The sequence below is a fragment of the Orcinus orca genome, chromosome 15 (assembly GCF_937001465.1).
Source record: "Orcinus orca chromosome 15, mOrcOrc1.1, whole genome shotgun sequence".
NCBI lineage: Eukaryota > Metazoa > Chordata > Mammalia > Artiodactyla > Delphinidae > Orcinus > Orcinus orca.
Genome location: NC_064573.1, coordinates 354,614 through 377,294, shown reverse-complemented (window position 1 = coordinate 377,294; position 22,681 = coordinate 354,614). Strand labels below are relative to the sequence as shown.

General features: G+C 50.9%; 1 protein-coding gene across 1 annotated transcript; it reads left to right on the top strand.

Moving 5' to 3' along the window:
* Window positions 1-855: 855 nt before the first annotated feature.
* Window positions 856-21,167, top strand: RBFA (ribosome binding factor A). The gene is made up of 8 exons (XM_004280037.4): window positions 856-1,187; window positions 3,929-3,971; window positions 5,199-5,375; window positions 5,936-6,048; window positions 9,211-9,295; window positions 13,609-13,679; window positions 14,742-18,452; window positions 18,554-21,167. Exons 1-7 carry the CDS (start codon window positions 871-873, stop codon window positions 15,103-15,105), a joined length of 1,170 nt encoding a protein of 389 aa, XP_004280085.2. The 5' UTR covers window positions 856-870; the 3' UTR covers window positions 15,106-18,452; window positions 18,554-21,167.
* The last annotated feature ends 1,514 nt before the right edge of the window (window positions 21,168-22,681 follow it).

The window sequence follows — 22,681 nt, the reverse complement described above, 5'->3', positions numbered from 1 at the left end:
TTACATAGTCCCCCTGATACTCTAATCACTATCCATTTGTTTCAATCATTTAAAAAAAAAAAAAAAGGATTACTGAGCACCTTTTATGTGCCAAGTCCTGTTCTAAGTGCTGGGGCTGCTATAGGAAAAAAAAGTCCCCACTGTCAATGCCCAGTATGGAATTATCAGGGATGACCATGAAGAGGGGTCTGAGGTGACTATGCCTCCTTTCTGGAGTCGTTTGGAAGCTGTGTCTTTCTCCACGTAGACTGGTGAGGAGGTATTACAGGAAGTGAGCAAACGAACTGGCAGCGTAAAGAGGAAGAAACTCGAGTCCTTCCTAGTGGTGCAGGCAGAAGGAGCTCTGCTCCGGGACGCCCACCCAGTTAAGACCTCTTACCTCCCTGCTCTTCATTTGATATTCTGTGGCAAGGGAGTTGAAATGCACCCTTCTCTGTTAGCTTCGTGCGTTTCCGTAAAGTGTATTCCTCGCTCCGCAATCTCCGCATCCGGGTGGTTTGTGCGCTTCCCCACCACAGAGTCCCAACCTCCCTTGCACTCGGCGGCATCTGGCTGAACCCATATCGCCGTGGGAGTACGGCGGGTGCGTGGCCCAGTCGCTCCGCCCACGCGCCAGCTGGCCCTGCCCCCGCACAAACGTCATCACGTCCCGTCCCCGCTCCTCAGTTACGTCATCAGGCCCCGCTCTCCACCACGTGTCGTCTGGCCCCGCCCACAGATGTCCCGTCCTTCACGTCACGCGGCCCCGCCTACTACCCCACCCACGCCGTGTCTAGCCACCCCTCCCTCACGCGTCGTCACGCCTGTCCCTGGCCCTAGCCGCACGTCGCTCCGCCCCGCCGCTTCACGTCCCGCCTACCTGTCCTCCAGATGCCGCCTCGTCCTCTCGTCCCGCCCACAGTCTCCCGGCGACTTCGCACGTCGCCTCGCCGCACGTCGCCCCGAGCCGCCTCACGTCGTTCCGTTTGCACGTCTTTCCGCCCCGCGTTTCCCCGCCCCACGTCTCACTGCCAACCTCAGCCCGCCTCGCGTCACCCGGTAGGCCGTCGCTCGGCTGAGATGTGGGCGGCTCTCGGCGGGGCCGGGGGTCTCCATGTGGGGCTCCTTCTGGGCGGCGCTCGAGGCCTGCACAGCTCGCCTGTCTCCTGCGGCAAGAATCTACTCAAGAAATTTGCTTCGAAAACCAAGTACTGTTACCCCAGTGGGGGCGGGGGCTCCGGGGACGGTGGCCCGGGATGGGGGCTTCGCGGGTGGGAGGCTTGGCGGGGCGGGGGGTCCGCGGGCGGGAGGCTCGGCGGGGTGGGGGGCTCCGCGGGCGGGAGGCTCGGCGGGGCGGGGGTCTCGGCGGGGCGGGGTGTTCCGCGGGCGGGAGGCTCGGCGGGGCGGGGGGCTCGGCGGGGTGGGGGCTCCGCGGGCGGGAGGCTCGGCGGGGTGGGGGCTCCGCGGGCGGGAAGCTCGGCGGGGCGGGGGGCTCCGTGGGCAGGAGGCTCGGCGGGGCGGGGCGTCCGCGGGCGGGGAGCTCCGTGGAGCGGGAGGCTCCGCGGGCGGGGCGCTCGGCGGGGCTGGGGGTCCGCAGGGGTTCCACCGCCGACGCATTGGCCGGCGCCAGAGCTCCCAGCCGTGTCAGTAAGCGCAGCCGCTGCCTGTTAGGTTAATGGCTGTTGAAAGCTCACCAGGGAGCCCACCTCTGACAGTTAACGTTTTTCCCACCCAGCCTTTTTTCTGTTCTTTCACACAGCTGTGACGGTAAAGTTCTAAGTCTCCTAAAAGCTAAAAGTGCATCATGAATTTATGAAGCAAAGTGATGTATACATTTACAGTCCACTCTGGGTCCGAGGTTCCCAATCCTCGGATTCAACCAACCTTGGATTGAAAATGTTCCGAAAAAACTCCAGAAAGTTCTAAAACACAAAACCTGAACTTGCCTTGCTGGCAACTCTTTACGTAGCATTAAGTAACCTAGAGATGAGTTAATGTATCCGGGAGGGTGTGCGGAGGTTATATGCAAATACAGCGCGTTGAGCATCCTCCAGTTTTGGTATCTTTGGGGTCTTGTAACCAATTCCCCACAGATACTGAAGGATGATGATTCTTGTTACTAGAAGCGTTTTTCGGGAGAGTAGTTGCATCACGTAAAGAGAGAAGGAAGAATTTCCTTTCCATATTAGTGCTTTCTCTGTGGGGTTAATTTGAGGAATAAAGAAAGCTTGTCACGATAGGTTTTTTATGACGAGACATAAGTATAATAAAATATGTTGACTTCATATCATTTTCATTTAATTGTAGATATGTATATATGTATGTTTTTGTTTTAATACACTTTTTTAAAAGTTTAAGGTTTACAGAAAAATTGGCAAAGATGAGTAGAGTTCCTATATAAGCACACTCAGTTTCCCTTCTATTAACCTCTTATGTTAGTGCAGCACATTTGTTACAATTGATGAACCAGCATTGATACATTATTATTAACTAAAGGCCATGTCTTATTCACGTTTCCTTAGTTTTTCCCTAACGTCTTTTTTCTGTTGCAGTATCCCATCCAGGGACCGCATTACATTTAGTCGTCATCTTTTTAGGCTCCTCTTGACTGTGGCAGTTTCTAACTGTCCCTGTTTTGATGACCTCGACAGCTTGAAGAGTACCGGTTAGATATTTTGTAGGATGCCCTTTTGTTGGGATCGGCGTGATGTTTTTCTCTTGAGGATACTGGGGTTTGGTTTGGGTGAGGAAGACCACAGGTGTGAAGCGCCATTTCATCACATCCTGTGGACACACACATGCTCTCAACATGTATCACTGTTGATGCTGGTCTTGATGACTGCCGTCATCTGTGTCTGTCAGGTTTATCCACTGTAAAGTTACCGCCCAGCCCCCCAATTCCATACTGTCTTCTTTGGGGGGAAAGTCACCGTATGCAGCTCACACCTAAGGAGTGGGGAATTATTCGAAATTCATGAATTATTCAAAATTTTGCAGGGGAGATGTGTCTCTTCATTTATTAACTCAGCAGGATGGACTCACGGGTTATAATCCAGTACTACTTAATTTTGCTCAAGTTGTTCCAGCTTTGACCATTGCGAGCTCTTTCAGGTGGCTCCTATATCCCTTTGACACACCCCGTTGTTATGGGGTTTTGAAGTAGTTTTTAAATTAGAAAACTTTTTTTTTTTTTTTTTAGCACTTCCTTACTTTCTGGCACCACAGGATGCCTCGGCCCTAGAATCAGCCATTTCTCCAAGGAGCTCTGGTTCCTTGATTGGAAACAGGGGTCAGAAACCATGATCTGAGAGCTTAGTATGTTTATTGCTACTGGGGTGTCTGTCTTTTAGACCCTTTCAGCTGGCAAAGCAAAAAAAAAATAGTGTTTCTGTTAATCCCTGTGTCTGTGCTTATCTACAAACGTTTCTGTGTGTCACCACCTGTAGCTGTAGTAAGTGAAACTTAAGTTTGTACTGATCTCCAGCCCTAATCCACTAGCACACGAATCATTCTCACTTCCTTCCCTTGCTTGTCTGCAATAGCGAGGGGCCTGGATCCCCCATCTGCCTTCTGTTTACTTAGCTGTTCAGTCCCAGTTGATGTGTGGCGGTATCAGTCGTTAACCCTCCCCTGGGAAACAGCTTTGTTCAGTAGAGGACAGTGCTCATGTGCAGTTTGGTAGGTGTGTTTTTAAGGTCCTCATTCTCTACCTTTGGGACTAGAGGTAGACTTTAGGTAAAAGTTACGAGCTTGAACTGAAACTGTTGTCTGTCTGTCCCCACAACCCGTGCTGCTGTTCATTGGGTATCTAAATCTTTTAGGCCCCTAGTAACCTAATTTCTATGTCCAGGGCTAGCCCCTTAGAAACAGTTATGACGTTAGCTTTTGTAACTGTTTGTTATTTGATTTGCCGTCAGTATCCAGCATAGTTCTTATTTTCTCCCCATAGGAAGAAGTTTTGGTATGAAGGTCCTTCCTTGGGCTCTCACTTGGTAAGTATAGAGTAGTAGCGATGAGCCACTTGAGAATCTTGGTGGGTGTGAGGCTCCAAAAGGCGGCAGCTCTCCAGCCCTTCCTTTTCAATATTGGAGGGGACACGGTCTGTAGAGGCGGGACTAGATACACTGGAACCACAGAATTTTTACCTTTAAAAAAAAATTACACTAGGGGACTTCCTGGCAGTCCAGTGGTTAAGACTGTGCACTTCCAGTGGTTAACCCTCCGCTGCAGGGGGTGTGGGTTCGATCCCTGGTTGGGGAACTAAGATCCCACATGCCGCACAGTGCGGCCGGAGAAAAAAGAAAACAAAATTTACGGGATGTCGTATCTGTTATCAAATTCTAATATGGTAATGTCCATTCAGAGTGTGTAGATACACAGGCATACCTTGTTTTATTGCATTTCCCGGATACCGTGTTTTTTACAAACAGAAGGTTTATGACAACCCTGCGTAAGCAGGTGATGTTAGCATTTTTTAGCAATATTTTTAATTAAGGTATATATATTGTTTTTAGAGATTGTTATTGCACACTTTAATAGACTACAGTATAGTGTAAACATAACTTTTATATGCACTGAGAAACCAAAAAATGCATGTGACTCACTTTATTGTGATATTTGCTTTATTGCGATGGTCTGGAATGAACCTGCAATATCTCTGAAATATACCTGTACTGTGAGAGTTTATGTAATGAATGGTTCTTGATAGAAAAAAATACACTGTATATACTAGAAACCACCGAATTGTACTTTTTTTTTTTTTTGCGGTACGCGGGCCTCTCACTGTTGTGGCCTCTCCCATTGCGGAGCACAGGCTCCGGACGCGCAGGCTCAGCGGCCATGGCTCACGGGCCCAGCCGCTCCGCGGCACATGGGATCTTCCCAGACCAGGGCACGAACCCGTGTCCCCTGCATCGGCAGGCGGACTCTCAACCACTGTGCCACCAGGGAAGCCCCTCGAATTGTACTTTTTTAAGAGGGAGAATTTTATGCTATGTGGATTATATTTCAATAAAATTTTTTTTGGAAAAAAATATATGCTTGGCAGTACTCTTGATCTTTAAGGGATGGTAGATAAAATGTAGAAGGGTCCTGGTCTGTAAAAGAAACTGTATCTTCATGAAAACTAAGACGGCCGAGAATGACCTTTATCGTCAGTTAGTACAAGTTTATGTACAGTTGTAATGTTGCCTGTGTGTCTGCCTTTCTTCTTAACGGAGACTCACAAGCCGTCTCAGTTGGCATCCCTGACAAAGAGCACCTCCAAGAGAGCCAGGAGGGAAGACCACGTGCGCCTGAGGGCCCTGAACGGCCTCCTCTACAAAGCGCTGACTGAGTTGCTGTGCACCCCGGAAGTGAGCCAGGAGCTCTGCGACTTGAATGTGGAGCTCTCCAAGGTAGGCCTCGGGGCCAGGGAGGGACTGTGGGCCTCGTGCCTCTGTCTTCGCCTGACAGTTAGAAAAGGCGGAAGGGATGCTCAGTGTGGCCATCTGGGTATTAAGGAGAGGAAGGTGCTTGTGGGGTGCAAAAGCAGGTGTCTCACTGTGCACGGGTGGTGTTTGGCCAGACAGCACCGAGGGTACTCAGAGCCCAGTAAGTGATGAAGTGGGGCGTCTGAAGGTCTGGGGGTCAGGTGAGTGGTGGGTGATCTGCCTTCATCTTGGTGTAAAGACACGGGAGGCAGCTTCTGCCATCTGTGCTCCCAGAGCAGAGTGCGTGCAGCCAGAGGGAAAGGAGGAGGGGCAGTAGCAGCAGCTGAGGCGTTGCTGTGCGTGGGGTGAGGCTGGGCTCCCCCCGGGGAAGGGGACGTTTCCCCCGTCCCCAGCGGTGTGCTTGGGGTGCTGGCCCTGGCAGTGGGAGCCTGAAGCCAGGACTGCCCGTGAGTTAGTGCGCCTCTCGTGACGCGCTCTGTCTCCAGGAGCCCAGGTGAGCTGAGAGTAATTGGGGCTGGGCTCAGGTCTCTCTGACTTCAGACTTCTCCACCTGCCGCGTGTACTGGAGGACGACTGTCTCTGAGGCTCAGAACGCAAACGTGGGGGCCGTCCTGCAGAGGAGCGCTGCGCACATGAGGTGAGGCCTCTCCTTGACCCTGCCTTCCAGCTGGTTTTGTCCACTATTTTTGCTTTTAAGGAAAATTTGGGAAGCATTTTCTTGAATTTCAGAGCAGAACTTACGCCTTCATATAAGCCATAACCTAGGTTAGCTGTTCTTGAAGTGTGATCCCGGGTCCTTTGTGGGGGGAGGTTGATGAGGTGAGAGCTTCTTCACAATGAGGTGTGGTTTTCCGTTCCCACCGTGTTGACATGTTGTACTGAAGCTATGGGGGTAAAACTGCTGGCCCAGATGTCCTGGTGGTCACTGGAGCTTCCGCACATGCTTGTGGTAGTGCGCTGCCAGCTTTATTTAAGAGCATCCGTGGCGCGTATCTCGACCCTTTGGCACATCTTTTTAGTATCTGTGGTGGGAAGCGTGCAAGAAGCTCTGGTGGTTGTCTCGGAGCACCGCAGTTGCTGACTGTGGCCCACAGCAGACACTTCACTTCACAGAACAAGTGAACCAACCATGGTTCTTCATTTTTCTTTAGCATCTTTATTGGAGTATAATTGCTTTACAATGGTGTGTTAGTTTCTGCTCCATAACAAAACGAGTCAGCCATACATATACACATGTTCCCATATCTCCTCCCTCTTGCGTCTCCCTCCCTCCCACCCTCCCTTTCCCACCCCTCCAGGCGGTCACAAAGCACGGAGCTGATCTCCCTGTGCTATGCGGCTGCTTCCCACTAGCGATCTACCGTACGTTTGGTAGTGTATATACGTCCATGCCTCTCTCTCGCTTTGTCCCAGCTTACCCTTCCCCCTTCCCATATGCTCAAGTCCGTTCTCTAGTAGGTCTGTGTCTTTATTCCTGTCTTACCCCTAGGTTCTTCATGACATTTTTTTTCTTAAATTCCATATATATGTGTTAGCATACGGTATTTGTCTTTCTCTTTCTGACTTACTTCACTCTGTATGACAGACTCTAGGTCTATCCACCTCATTACAAATAGCTCAATTTCGTCTCTTTTTATGGCTGAGTAATATTCCATTGTATATATGTGCCACATCTTCTTTATCCATTCATAACTATGGTTATTCAGATGTGGGTATAGGACAGACATTTTCTCCAAAGTGAGCAGAGTGAACCTGTCACTTCAGGGGCACAGCTGACCATATTTGTTGCCAGTGGTAAAATTTAAGCTTTCAGTGAAAATCAGAATTTTAGAAAACTTGTATCCACCACTCTGAGTTTGACAGCCTCATGGTACATAAGACCCTTTTGATGAGATTGGAGGTGACGTATTGTAAAATACATCACCATTCTGAAAATCTGTGTGACCTGCTGAACCAGTATTTTCTAAAAGACCAAGGCATGAGGTTACAAAATCACACACAGGGAGAGATCGATTCAAAGGGCAAGAGGGCCAGTGGATTTTCATGTACAGAGAACGCGGTTCATGGATCTGGTTTCAGATTCCACATTGCAGTCTTTAATAAACTACTCTTTGTTGAGTTCTTGTGTAGCATCAAAGAAGATCTACACTTTTCTGAAAGGCTGTTCATATACCCTTTACTTTTCAGTTACAGATCTGTGTGAGGCCAGATTTTCTTCTATTTTAAACAAAATAACAACAGATAGAATACAGATAACAGATGAGAATCCAGCTGTTCCATTATGCTGGGTATTAAAGGAATCTGCAACTACATAAGCAATGCCACTCTTCTCATTAATTTCTTTTAAAATATAGTGGGCTTCCCTGGTGGTGCAGTGGTTGAGAGTCCGCCTGCTGATGCAGGGGACACGGGTTTGTGCCCCGGTCCGGGAAGATCCCACATGCCGCGGAGCAGCTGGGCCCGTGAGCCATGGCCGCTGGGCCTGCGCGTCTGGAGCCTGTGCTCCGCAACGGGAGAGGCCATGGCAGTGAGAGGCCCACATACCGCAAAAAAAAAAAAAGTTACTTTCAATGAATTAATAAATACATATTTTCAGCTTTAATTTCTAGTCTGGTATATATTGGTAGATGTAACCCACATAAACAAAAGGTCTTTGGCGTCCTCAATAATTTTTAAGAGTATAAAGGGGTCCTGAGACCAAGGATTTTGAGAACCGCTGAGCTGGGTGAGAGTAAAGAAGCTACTCAGTTTTCTCCTCAGTCTTAATGACGCAGAGAGGCCTGGCAGGGCAGCCCTCGGGACTGGAGTTCCTGCTGTTTTCTGATTAGTTTTTAGGTAACAGAAAATTCAGTTGAACAGAATGTCCCTTTTCCCAATTCCTTTGATCACCAAGGTTTAGTGTAAAGGTTTTCCCATAACGGCGTCACTGAGCAGATGTGCTGTGTGTCACAGCAGTGTTTTCACTGGATGCTTGTCGCCCCTGGATCCGCATGTATTGCATGACTGGGTAATATGAAGATCGTTTCTGTGTCTGACGTCCGGGAAGCACGGCCAGCAGCCACACTTCTGTGGCGCTGTTGCCGATGAGTGTCGGTCGGATGGAGGGACGAAATGCTGGCAGGTTGTTGGTGCCCAAGCCACAGAGCCCAAGGCCACAGTGATGCCCAGGAATGTCCCAAGTTCACGTCAGACTATTTATAAGGATCTCAGAAGTTGCATTTAGAGAATTAAAAACAATTGTGATCATGCATTTTTGTATCCCTGTTGAAATGTGGCAGTTGGCTAAGGAAGACTTTTCATCTTTGAAGAATGTGATAAGCAAAACTCATGCCTCAGGGCTTCCCTGGTGGCGCAGTGGTTGAGAATCCGCCTGCCAATGCAGGGGACACAGGTTTGAGCCGTGGTCCGGGAAGATCCCACGTGCCGCGGAGCAACTAAGCCTGTGTGCCACAACTACTGAGCCTGCCCTCTAGAGCTCACGAGCCACAACTCTTGAGCCTGTGTGCCACAACTACTGAAGCCCGCGTGCCTAGAGCCCATGCTCCGCAACAAGAGAAGCTACCGCAGTGAGAAGCCTGTGCACCGCAACGAAGAGTAGCCCCCGCTCGCTGCAACTAGAGAAAGCCCACGCCCAGCAATGAAGACCCAATGCAGCCAAATAAATAAAATAAATGTATTAATTAATTAATTTAAAAAAATCATGCCTCACCTCTTTGTGAGATGACATTTTCTGTTTCTGGCACTGTCACCCCTCCACCAAGTGTCACCTGTGACTGCACAAATCTCTTTTTCTCTCCAGGCACCTTTTGATGTCCCAGCAGACCCTGAGGAACATGCCGCCAATAGTGTTTGTTCAGGACAAAAGAAATGCAGCTGCAGCGGAGGTAAGGCTTTTACATAATTACCTGTTTATGATGTAAACTTTTATATGGGTAAGATTTTAAATTTAATTTTTAAATATTCAAAAGATACCGTATACAGTTTTTAAAAGGTAATAGAAGGGTACAGATGAAAAGTAAGGCCACCTGTGCCTTGTTCTCAGCCCTGTTCCCCAGAGGTAACCACTTTGTGTGGCTTTAATGTTTGAATGCTTGTCAGTATAGCCCTAACTAGTAAAGCAGATCCCTCTCTCTCTGTTCACAAACTTGAAGCAGTCAGAGCTGCCCTCCTGTGCTTACCTCCTTCTCTCACTTCCCTAGATTTCAGTCTGTCTCTGGTTACTTTACACTGTTAAGGCTGACACACTTACGTTCTGTCCTGTAACTGTAATTGTTTCATACTTATTTTCCTTGTTTTAGGTATAGGTTAATTATAAAGGTTAAAAACCTGTTAAAACATACATACGTTTTAATCTGGGTGGTGGTTGCTTCGTGGTTATTAAGGTATGTTACACCTTTAAAAAGTTTACTGAAGAAACAGTAGCATTTACGGGATTATGATTAGGTTGCTGTTACTCACTGTAGGACTAGGTAGTATTCAGATTCACAGAGGGGGAAAAAAAGCCTAATTGTGCATTGTCGTCCTTTGTTATTCATGATACAAGCGATACTGAAAACATTATGTGGATAACTTGGATAGATGTGTGATTTCCTAGCTAGAAAGGGGAACAGGAGTGAAGTTGCAGTGCCGCTTACAGCTCAAGTGGAGTTTAGGTCATGGCTGTGCTGTGCAGATACTCAGCAGGAATCCCCGGGCACGTCGGGTGGGGCTGGTGGGAGGACCCACCTGTCTCAGAGGATGAGCCCTCAGCTGGCTCGTCCCTCTCTCTGTGGAGGAAGAATTCAGAGCTGCAAGGTCCTACCTGGCTGTGTGGGTTCCTTTCCAGAAAAAGTCACTGGAGGGAGGGAGGTGCATGCGAGCTTAAGCGTTTCTGGGAAGGCCTTATTCCGGAGGCCGTGCTGATGGGTGTTTGCATTGGAGACCTCTAGCGTCTGTCCTGCCCCGTGCGCTCCGGGGAAGTGGCCAAGGGTCGGACACGTGCCACGCGGTGATGGTGGGTCCTGCATGTGCCCAGAACTCAGCTGTTGACCTGGGGGCCAAGGGTCGGTCAGGCCTCGGCTGGCGCCTCAGAGTCCTGCAGTTTCCGCCTCACTGTAGTTAGAAGTGAAGGCTGGACCAGAGGGGTTTCTGATTTGGGTAGGTGATCATTTGAGGACATGGTCATTGCTTCCCCTGGCGTAAGTCAGGGCAGTGTTTTTCAAACACTGTGTATGTTTTTAATAGATTTAAAGTCAGCTGTAGATAAAGCACTTGGCTAGAGACAGACATTTGAAATTGGGAGTCCTGGACGAAACTGAGTCTTCTATCAGTCCGTTTATTTCTGTCTTATGTTGGTTGCACCAAAAATCACAGGTAGTTGCAACTGCTAACATGTTACCAGTTTCAGCAGCTTACCTTGCATCCTCAGGATAATCTTCAGGTCACCAGTCTGGACATTTGAAAGAGAACTAGTAATGAGCTCTGTCCAACCTGCACCCTGAGTAATTCAGCAATATTGATGGTACTGTCAGTAAACACACGCGGAGGCGCTCGTCAGGAGAGCGCGAACGAAAACCGGATTCCAGCTCGCACCCCTCCGTGAGGGCTTTCCTTACAGGAGTGAGGGTGCGAGCGCCGAGGGGTGGGGCCTGGCGGAAGGGCGGCTCACAGTGCCGCGCTAGAGACTGGCCGTCCCCAGGGAAGCTGAGTCTGTGACCCTCGAGGCCCCCCACTCCCCGCAGTACCCACGGACTCGGCCGGGAACGTTGGCACAGGGTCTCTGGCGAGTGCAGTTAGCAGAATGGACGGACGTGCTCTGGAACAGTCCCCTGACCCACCTCCCTCCGGCCGTGGAGCCAAGGAAAGGCCACGCGCTGAGAGCTTCTGTTCATAAAACGTTCAGGAAGAGCCTGGCTAATCCTTGGTGTTGGAAGTAAAAGTAATGGCTGTCACGGGGAGGGGAGTGAGCAGGAGGGGCCTGAGGAGGCCTCTGGGCTTCACCTCCTAAGTGTCGCAGCCGTGCCCACACGTGTGTTCAATGTGTGGGATGTCACTGAGCTACGCTTCATGGTTTGTGTGCCTTTCCCATAGATGTTGCACTTCAGTCAAGAGGTTTTTAAAATGTTGATTTTTACTGTAATTATAGAGGAAACAACTTTTTTATCTGAATTTTTAAGGGAAATACATAAACTCTGACACCAGTGTTGTGGTACATGCACACTCGTCTCCCCACTGATGGTCAGGCTTCCGAGAGCAGGTGTCGGGCAGCCGGTGACCACCGCGCTGGGGCACCCACTGCCCCACTGCGCATGGTCTGGCCCGCACCATCTGAGCTCAGAGCTCCCCTTCCACAAGAAGTTAGCCCGGTGGCCTGTGTTTAAAGTGTTAGAGTTTGAGGTTGTGTTTGGATTTGGTTCTTTGTTAACAAAATAAGCTTTACCGAGGCTTAATTTATGTTGAGTTGTGCCTCCTCTGACAAACGCATACCTTTGTGTCATCGCCACCCCTGCTCTCCCCGGTCAGCTCTCCCCTACCACCCGTCTGGTTTCAGTCAGTGTAGGTTAGTTTTGCCTGCTGAGATTTCTGTAATTTCACATGAATAGAATCGGGATGTTGTCTTTTGCCTCTGGCTTTGCTCGGCACAGTGTTTTTGAGATTCATCCACGTTGTTTCACGTGTAAGTAGTTCCCTTTTTATTGGTAAGCGGCATCCATTGTACAGCTGTACTGCAGTTTACTAACCCATTCACTTTTTCATAGACATTTGTCTTTTTTCCCACTCCTTGGCTATAAAGAGTGAAGCACTGTGAACGTTTGCGTACAGATGTTTGTGGATGTATGTTTTGTTTCATTTAGGTCAGTTCCTAGGAGCAGCAGGCGTATGTTTAACTGTCAGAAAGCTGCCAGGCTGCTTTAACCACGGCCGTGCTGTAGGCACTCCCACCGCAGCGTCAGGGTCCCTGGGCCTCCACGCCCTCGCCAGCTCCTGGCGTTGCCATCCTGATGGCTTAAGCTTGCATTTTCTTTTTTTCTTTTTTTTTTTTTAAATTTTGGCTGCGCTGGGTCTCTGTTGCAGTGTGCCGGCTCTTCGTTGCGGGCTTCTCTCTAGTTGCAGCGTGCGGGTTTAGTTGCCCCGTGGCATGTGGGATCTTAGTTCCCCGACCAGGGATGGAACCCGCAGCCCCTGCATTGGAAGGCGGATTCTTAACCGCTGTGCCACCAGGGAAGCCCCCTAAACTTACATTTTCTTGGTGACTAATTATATTGAGCGTCTTTTCATGTGCCTGCTGGTCATTCCTCCTTTTGTGGATCAGTTAAAGTCTCTTGCCCATTTTTAATAAGGTTTGCTTATTATTGAGTTGTGTAGGTTCATTGTATATCTGGTACAAGTCAGTTGGCAGAAATCTTCACTGTGAATATTTTCTCCCACTTTTAACTTTGGAGGAGGCCGCCTTGTCCTTGTTTTGTAGCATCGTCAGTCCTGTTCCTGGTATTTTCTGTGGACTGATTTGTCTCCAGTTCTTCTTTTCACCTTTGTGGTTTGATTGGTGTGTCACCGGTTGGTGATGATGCTTTAGTTCCTGCATATGACAGGGCCCAGTTGTGGACCAGGCTCGCCGGGGCTTGCACTGAAGTAGGAGGTCGGGTCTCAGTGCACGGCCCCAGTAGGACGACCTGGCGGCAGTCAGAAGAGACGCGTGAAGGTGGAGGGGCCCTTGACGGGCCCTGCTGAGGAGCAGGGTCTGTCCCCAGCGTAGGCCCCTCAGCCCCTGCAGGACCGGAGCCACACACTAGACTTGGGACGCTCATGTTACCGCACTGAGGGGTTTCCCCGCAAATTCTGCGGCAAAATTGAAGCATTTTATGAAACTTTGTTAGAAACCAGTAAGCGTTAGTAATTCAACTAATATTTAACTGGTTTCTTTGTAAATTTGACTGACATTTACAAGTTTTAAGCGTAGTTTTCAAAAAGCCTCAGTTCATTATCAGAGAAAGTGTGCTTGAGGCAGCGGGTGTGGGCAGCGGCACGGGGAGGAAGGGCGGCGGCCGGGCTTGAGGCAGCGGGTGTGGGCAGCGGCACGGGGAGGAAGGGCGGCGGGCGGGCCTGAGGCCGTGGCGGGGCTGGCACCGGGCAGCGGATGCTCGCACTCAGCCGGCGCCCGGCTCCGACGCAGGCAGTGCTGTGGCTCGAGAGTCACCCTCTGTCTGTTCCTTTTCAGGTTGATCGGTTACTGGCAATCGCTGATTTTGGGCCCCCGGATGAAAAAGACTTTGAGCAAAATGATTTCAGGTGATACGTGTGGGCATATGTTTTTGATTCGGACAGACACCCAGGTGTGGACTTGCTGGTCTCCACAGCAGCTGCACAGTCCTGCCTGTCCCCAGCCAGGTGTCGAGGGGCAGCGGGTCCTGCTTTGTGCGCTTGGCTCTTGCCCTGGGGCCCAGCCCGGTGTCGGCGTGCAACTGGTGAGCTACCCAGCACCTGGGCGAGGCTGTCAGGAGGGCCTTGGGGGTCCACACAGAAGTGATGGGGCCTGGACTCTGAGTGCTGGCAGTAGCGGTTCATCCTCTCCACTCCCTTGGCACGCTGCTGCCTGGCAGGCCCTGTTCTCGTACTTAGGGAACATCTGTGAACAGTAAATGTCAGGTTAGGCCTCTGAGAAGGTGACGTGAGGATTCGGAGGTGGGGGGAGCCCCATTCCAGGTGAGGGAGCAGCTGCACCACGTGTCTGGCCTGTGTTCCATAGATCAACTGTGTCAGCATCATATGGGTACCGTCAGGGCCTCGGGGTGGGGACCCCCAGCCAGCCTGCCAGGGGATGGGCTGCAGCACTCAGACCCCTGAGCTAGAGCAGAGGCCCCAGGCGGCAGTGAGTCCCCGGGTTCCAGATCAGCAATGAGTGGACGTGGGGAGCCCTTCCAGATCAGAGAGTTGGGGTTAGAGGCAGGATGTGGCCAGATTTGGGTTTTGAAAGGATTGCTCTGGTTTTGCTCTCAGAATAGATTCTTCTCTTTTGGTTCATCAAGTAACCTGAGCGACAGATCTAAAGAACCCTCCCGCGTCCCCCCAATAATTCTGTTTAACTAGCCTAGTGTACTAGCCATGTTTAAGTGGGGAAAAAGTGAAAACGCATTTAATGTCAGTACACAATGGCTGCACCAGAAGTATGCTGGCCTGAGCCACACACGGGCTCCAAGAGTGCTGGCCGAGAGGTTCTGGACTGGAGAACGCCAGACCAAACCCCCCTTCTGTCCAGTTTCCACAGTTTCCCTTAGAGAGGTGCTAGGACAGTGCATAAGCAAATGGCTGTAGGAAGTATTGTGCATGGTGTGGATTTCTTCTCCCCTCCAGCGCCCCCGAGGCCCTGGACACTACATCGCCACGTGGTACCCTGGGCCCTGCCGCACCATCAAGTCTGTGTGGGATCGACCACGAAGCTCTCAACAAGCAGATCCTGGAGTACAAAAGGAGGAGAGAGAAAGGGTGTGGGGGCACGGGCCCAGCGTGGCTGGAGCCCACGGCTGAGCTGATGAGGAAGAGGAAGGCCGGGCCCTGCGTGGACGACGACCTCCCGCCCAAGGACTGCCTGTGGGAGACGGGGAGTGACGGGCCCCTGGACGGCGGGGCCCTTCCCGAGGAGCACACCCCAGGACGCAAGGGGGCTCCAGGGGCAGAGCGGGAACCAGAGGCAGAGAGAAAGGATCGCAGGTCCTGACCCGCTCCCATGAGCACACAGAGACTCGTGCTGCTGGTGCCCCCCGGGATGCCCTCATGCAGGTGCAGGCTGAGCTGTGCGGGTGTCACCTCTGAGCCCTTTAGGCCTATTGCTGTGCTGCAGTGAGAGATGGGGCGAGGCTGTGGAGAGGGTGTGAAATCTCTTAAGTCAATGGCGTGCGGTCTGCCATCCATATTTGGGGTCCCAGGCTTGCATGTTTGCTTGCTCACTAGAGTTTGTCCACGGCCCCCCAGATCCATACTTGTGGCACTTTCATGGTCGTTCTCGGACACGCACAGACCAGTGGGATGCACATGTGGCCTGTGGTCACACCAGGCACTGCTCTGTCTGCTTTGTTCATCTTGGGCTGTGAATAGCCACCCTCTCTGATCGGGTTAGCGCCACGTTAGTGCCTTCTGACAGATTTCACTCATGGTGCCTAAGTGCAAGAGGCCGTGATGTGTCTCCTAGAGAAAGCACGTGTTAGATGAGCCTCGTTAGGAAATAAATAATCATTTAATTCTGACACAGAAACGTTGTCCTGGGCTTGGGGCATCTCCATTTCCCAACTATCATTAACCTTGAAACACTGAAAATGATAAAGTTCAGATGATTGGAGAAAGGTACACTATTAAGCTAAAGCAAGGAAACCTGTAACGTGGCTTTTCAGGGAGTGTAATTTCCCTGCTTGTAAACTGTTTCGGGAAGGAAAGCGTTGTCTTGCCTCTGCAGCAGTGGCAAGCCCCAAATGCCACTTTCCCTGTCGGCATCTGGGACCAGGAGTGATGCCCCAGCAGGGGTATGGCACCAGGAAGCTCCGTCTCTGCCGGGACAGTGGCCCCTCTGAAGGGACGGCATCACGGGCCGCCCTGTGGATGCTCCAGGCATGTTGCTGTTTGAGTGGTGCTTGTGGGGTCCTGCCCTGGAAGGGTGCACGTAGCCTGTGTGTGGGCTGTTTCCATTAGGAGTGTGGGTTGCTTACACAGCCTCTTATGACCAGAGAAGAAATGTCCAGAGGGAGGATTGACCTGTGTTAAAATGTGCACGGGATGTGTCCTGATCAGGTGTGGTAAGATGACAGAGTTGGAAACTGCTACCTTGAAAGAAGAGTTCTTGACTCACAGCTCCTGAGAGGAGGGGTGCACCACGCTGCACGGGGCCCACGAGGAGCGCCAGGGTCTGTCAGCAGGCCGAGGGTGAGGAGGAAGCGTGGCTGAACCTGTCTCGAGGCTCCTGGAGGACGGAGTGGGCCAGGTAGGGTGAGCACGTCTGGGCAGGCCTGGGGTCGGACAGCTTGGTCATTTCAGCAGGCTCCGGGCTCTAGGGGTGGCTTCCAGTTGTCCAGTCCCTGGCCCTGGGGTGACTTCGGGCAGAGGAGACACTGGCCGGGGAGGGCTCGGGCTTGGCTGGTTTGCGTGTGAGTGGTGCACTCACAGGGAGCTAGCCAGCTTGCGGAGGGGTCTCTCCCCAGCCCACAGGCCCCCAGGATGTCAGAACATTACAGAAAATAAACACTGTGGTTAATACCCGACAGCACTGAGCAGTCTTCTCCACTGACTGCGTCTGGGCGTACACTGCAGAAAGTGCCCAGATCCCAAACTGCGAGGGGCAAGCGTGGCGGCAGGCGATGAGTGCGCCGGCCCCGTGACTGCAAGAAGCCGGGGCCGCAGGAGAGGCGGGTGCACGACGCCGCTTGCCCTTCCTCCTGCCTGCGCCCCAGCCTGAGCTCTCTATGAAGTTAAGGGGCAGGAGCAGGAGTCTTGTGCTCAGACCAGGAGCTTTTGGGTTTGCTCCATACTCTTACAGGAAGGAGTTACAGTGGTTTGTAAGGGTACAAGATGGGCCAGGAGTCAGACAGACGATGTGAAAGGAAGGAGCCTGGGACATGACCCTGGATGTCCTCCACAGTCCCTGGAATGCCGGTGCTGGGACGGCTGATCCCTGACAGCCCTGCACCTGCCCCAGGCACCTCACCACAAGTGCAGATGCCGTCTAATAGCTGCAGGCACGCTGCACATTTGATGTGAAAAGAGACAAAACTGAATACAGGATGCACCCAGCTCACCTTTCGTTTCATTCAAAGGGCATAGAACTTTGCTTCCTCAGAGCACATGGAAGGAGCTCCCAGGCTGCTGGACACGTGGAGCTGGGGAGTGGCCGCTCAGAGATGGGGGGAAGCTCAGTGCCCTTCCTGGTCCCTCGCCCTGTGCACCTCTTCCAACTGGCTGTTCCCGGGTTACATCCTGTCATAGTAAACCAGTGACCTGCAGGTGGAGCTCATTAGCAACCAGATGTCCTACAACTTAAACTTACTGAAGACAGAACAAAGGGACTCTGACTATGGATATCTTAGAAAGGGCCCTCTGAGCAGCCAAAGAACAAAGCTGAGGATGACCGAATATTAAGCATGTGAAAACAGCCAATAGGAAAGAAAAATTGACAGTCTTCCAGGGGAGCACTGCCCACGAAAGTTACTTTTAGTCTTGAAAAACTTCATGTTCTTCAAAAGGGTTTTTCTACCTTGAGTTTTCCTCTGATGTCTTGGCCTTCCAAGTCCTATCAGTAAAGTTCAGAATACCTAAAATTTTCTTACGGCATCTTCTGTTCAAGAATTTGTGATACGTATAGTTTTCTGTTGTTTTTTTTTTTAATAAAAAGAGTAAGTAGTTTTCATCATATGTTTTAAAAAGCATATTCAAGTCATCACCATCAAAACTGTGACGTATCTAAGCTCTAGAGTAAAAGATGGGGAAAGCCTGAGCAAGTGAACTGCCCCATCGTCTACCTGCCTGTGGGCTCGACACCAGCCTGTTGAGACGTGTGGACACCCGTATCCGAAGGTCGCGTTTCAGAATTTGCTCAACACTTAATTGAAGGTTATCAAAGCTGTGTAGAATGGAACACTGGAAAGAATAATGCATCATGTGACAAAGTAGAGCTCAAATTTGCCTTTTAAAGACATCTATCAGATGAAATTTGACAGGAATACACACAAACTCCTGTGTTTGAGATTTAAAATATTAATAAGCTACAGGATTGTGGGTTAGGTGAAAAGGGTCTGGTGGTCCCACTGAGTTCTGGCTGAGCTGAGGCGGGCACGCTGCTGAGGCTGTGGATGGGAGCTGCGGCTTGGCGGGGGTGGCTGTCACTCTGGCTCCGGACCCTGGAGCCGAGTTTAAACAGGACTTCGATGGTAGGGGACGATGCCCTGGGAAGGGTTGGCTAATCCTGTTGTGAGACACGCAGGGGAAGCTGCAAGGTTGTTCCGTGGTAGAGGGGAGCTGAGACCAAGACCGGCAGCAGCAGCTGAGGAGGAGGCCTGAGCTCCCCGCCTGGGGCACCTGCAGGTCAGCTTTGAATCTGCATTTTTACCTTGAGATGTTACCTCTGTTAGAGGCAAAGGCTCCTTGCTAAGTGTTTGACTCACATGCACCCCTCTTTTCCCCAGCTCCCCACTTGTCACCCGCCTGCAGGCTTCTCTCCAGGACCCCTCAGCACAAGAGGCCACTCAAGCCACAGCCCTGTGGGCAGGGTCCACGCTTGCGCACAGCCTCCCCTCCCGGTGCCTCACTGCGCTTGCTCCTGCGGCTGCATCAGGGCTCACGCTCGTCCCGCTGCTCCCGCCTCTCCTGGTGAAGAGCCCACATGCCCATAACCCAGTCCCCAAGGCCCTGAAATGTGAGCGTCAGCCTCTCGGGGAGAGCCACGGTCCTCGAGACCTGCTAGGCAAGAGTGAAGCACGTGTCGATCCTCCAGCAGTGGACTGCTGTTCAGGTTTGCCCCAAAGTCGAAGGCAGACGTTCTTGCTGCTCAGAGGAAGGAGAAGACAAGCAGCAAACGCAGGAGTGGCTTTGAGGCTCTTTCTCACCCTGTGCCTGAGAAAAGCAGAGAAGAAACAGATGCGGAGCCAAGAAACCAGACAGGCATTGGGCATTAGGATCACTGGAAAAAATCCGGGTTTGAGGGTGAGTGGCAGAAGCAGAAAGAAGACAAGACACGATTCTCTGCATACAAGGAGGGTGGAGCCCCGGGTCATCCAGGTCCGACAAGCGGAAGAGGCAATGTGCTGCAGAGAAGGGCTTTCCAGCCATTTGACTCTTAAACCTGCCACCCTAGGTTCAGTGCTTGGATCTGACACTTGGTGGCGGAGTGGCCTCTGCTCCGTTTTCTCCGTGGTCGGGATACTGGTAGCATCTACCTCAGAGGTCACTGGGAGGACTGCCTGGGTGGCACGTGTGGCAGCACTTAGCAGAGCCTGGCACATGGTATGTGCTCCACGAGTCCCAGTTCTCGATGCTGCCTTCCTAGGGCTTTGGTTTCAGTGACAAGTAAAGGGACTGAGGGGGGCAGTTGGTTCCGTCATGTCCTTTGGTGGAGATGCACACAGTCTACCTCGTGAGGACGTGCAGAGCAGGACTGTAGGTGCCCCTGGCTGGAGCTGGCTGGGCCTCTGCAGGGTGGGCCCACAGACGTGACTGAATTGTGCACGTGGCCAGGTTTTCATGTCTTTGGGACATGAAGATGAAAGGAGGAGATCAAAGTCTGCCTGTTAGAAGTGAAATTTGTTGATCAGAACCCAGAGCACCAAGGATACACCTGAAGAGCCTTATTTATGCAAACATCTCTGCAACCCCAAAATAAACCCTGTTGGGAAAGCAGAAGCACAAACAGCCTTCTCTCTCAGGTTTTGTCTTTGGAACACGAGTACCCCTGTGTGGCTCTTCTGCATTAATTTGAATACCGTCCAGCACTAGACTTGAATAAAACCCGAACAGGAAGCTGAATGCTGACAAGTTGTTTTCATTCTGGAAAGTGAAGCTTAGTGTGATTCTTAGGTGTGGACTCCTTATACCCTCCTATGTTGAGATTCCCAAGCTGCGGCCACAGTCCACCCGGTTAAGCTGGTCATGGGGTCTCAGGAGCCCCCTCGGAGGAGATGGGACTCAGACATCCAGGATAAACAGTATGGAGGAGATGAAACGATTCAACAGAGCATCACACAGTCCAAGGCCAGTGGTCAACAAAGACCCACCAGGTCCCGTTAAGGACGTCTCTGTTTTGTTTCCAAACCTCCCCCCCCCAGCTTGGCTCGTTTGCAGGCCTCAAGCTCCACGTGCTCGGATACATTGCCTTGTGTTTCTGGGTGCCTCCTGGGCGTTTCTGATGCTCCTGTCTTGCCAGACCGAGACCAGAACTCACACTCATGCCCTCAGAGGCTGAAGAGATGACGTCTCAGTTCTGCATGAAAATTCATGGTGCTGCAGTAGCATTCACGTTGAAGAAACATGCCTTCTGCTTGCATTGGGAGGAACCCCTGCTTTGCAGTGGTAACAGCACCAAACTGGCCAAGTCTAGTAGGATGGCAGCAGAATTCCAGCTTTCCTAGATCTCGGGGCACCTTCCCTTTTTAAGCCCCCCCCTCCCCCAACACACACACTCTCAGTGCAGTGTCTTAGTGCAAGAGTCTTGGTAGCCTTCCCTGCCACCAGGCCTTGGTTTCTGAAACTCTGAATCTTGGTGCGACGAGGGTCGGAGGCAGAGTGGAGGGAATCATGCTTCTTTCCCTTCTAGAACAGGAACTATGCAGATTGGCCCATCTTCCAGATTTCGGCCATGCGAGGTGTCAGGAGTGAATTCTCTGTCCCCCAGGTGCAGAGGGCAGATGGAAGGTACTGTCACATTCCCCTGGGGGTGGGTGCTTGGGTGCCCAACGACTCACCTCTAGAAACATCCAAGCAGCAGCTTCTTTTCCCTGAGAAAACTTAAGCTCTGTCTAACCAGGCACTTTGCTGGCCATGCTGTGTGGGAAGCAGTTCTGACTCAGCCTTTCACCGTCTCCCCTTACCCTCCGTGAAGTGCACACAGGTAATCAGACCAGTGTTAAGAGAACTCCCTTCCCTTCACAGCTCTGAGGAATCTTTGGTGGAAGATGGATGTGGGGCGTCTCATTGTGCCACAGAATCCAAGATGGCATGCAGTCACTGTACGACTGCTGCTGAGATCAGAATCCAAGTGTTCCTGGTAAATGTGGAAGCAACCTAACTTACATCTATTTTTAAAAATAGGTTTTCAGTAACTGAAGGAAAAAAATGTAGCCTACAATATATTTTATTTAGCTCTGGACAACGGTTCCCAGTTTTATAGAATGCAGGTCCCTGCAACACTGTTTTCTGTACGTATTTTCAAATTCATTTATGCCTAGCACCTCTCAACATGGAGCATGACATTACTAGGTACAGCTTTTTAAAGTAAGCTGTTCTGGGAAGAATGTGTATAGAAGGAACTCTCAAATGTCCAATAAAGCTTCTTCACTCGGCCCCAAACATAAAATTCCCCTCTGTGCCTCCACTGCATGCAGATGGCTCATGCACTGCCTTTGGAAACGTGCTTGATGCAGGTTCTGCAGAAATTAGTGAAATGCAATGGGGAGAGTTGCCCCTGAAGCTGGCAAACATTCGGTGTGGGGTGGGGGCTGGTGGGCGCGTGCTGAGCCATGTCAGAAGAGCAGCCAGCTGTGTTCATACCATGACCAGCATGATGGTGGCATCTGTGTTGCGTAGGCTGGTCCTTCCATCTGGATAAGTGCAATTCCTGATGTCAGTCCCTGCTCAGGCCCACTACTTGCAACTTGGCTTGTGGGCTGGATGGCTGCATCACACACTATTGGGATCAAGAAGCCCCATCTGGCTCCCATGCCCAACTACTGGATCTTCAGAGCAGGTTTCATCAGAGATATATTAATCTTGGCCACAAAGCCAAGAATGATTGTGTGTGAGTGTATTTTAGTGACCAGAAGAGGAAAAGTGGAGAAAGAACCATTGAGAAATGACAAAAGATTCATTGCAAAATCTTGCCTGAATTCTATCTGTGTAACTCTTAGAGGCTGGCAGTGTAGTACATATAACAGAGCACTGTATCCTAACTTTTACCCCCCAAAATGAAGAGGCAGGAACGCTTCCCACCTTACTCTAGAAGGCCAGTATAACCCCAATACCAAAGCCAGACAAAGACACTACAAAGTAAGAAAAGTAAAGACCAATATCCTTTGGACATTGATGTAAAAGTCCTAACAAAATACTAGCAAACAGGTTTCAGCAGCATGTTGAAAGGATTAGGGCTTCCCTGGTGGTGCAGTGGTTAAGAATCCACCTACCAATGCAGGGGATATGGGTTCGTGCCCTGGTCCGGGAAGTTACCACATGCCACAGAGCAGCTAAGCCTGTGTGTCACAACTACTGAGCCTGCATTCTAGAGCCCACTGTCCACAACTACTGAGCCTGTGTGCCACAACTGCTGAAGCCCATATGCCTAGAGCCCATGCTCCACAACAAGAGAAGATACTGCAATGAGAAGCCTGTGCACTACAACCAAGAGTAGCCCCCACTCGCCTCAACTAGAGAAAGCCTACATGCAGCAATGAAGACCCAATGCAGCCAAAAGTAAATAAATTTTAAGACTTTAAAAAACTAGCCTTAAAAAAAAAATAAAAAAGGATTATACACCATGACCAAGTGGGATATATTCCTGGAATGCAAAGTTCAACACAGGAAAGTCAGTGTTACATGCCACATCAACA

Excerpts from the sequence above, each read along its gene's own strand:
- RBFA (XM_004280037.4), top strand. The coding sequence starts at position 871 with ATGCCGCCTCGTCCTCTCGTCCCGCCCACAGTCTCCCGGCGACTTCGC. Across the intron at positions 1,188-3,928 it reads AAATTTGCTTCGAAAACCAA|GAAGAAGTTTTGGTATGAAG; the intron begins GTACTGTTACCC and ends TTCTCCCCATAG. Across the intron at positions 6,049-9,210 it reads AGGAGCGCTGCGCACATGAG|GCACCTTTTGATGTCCCAGC; the intron begins GTGAGGCCTCTC and ends TTTTCTCTCCAG.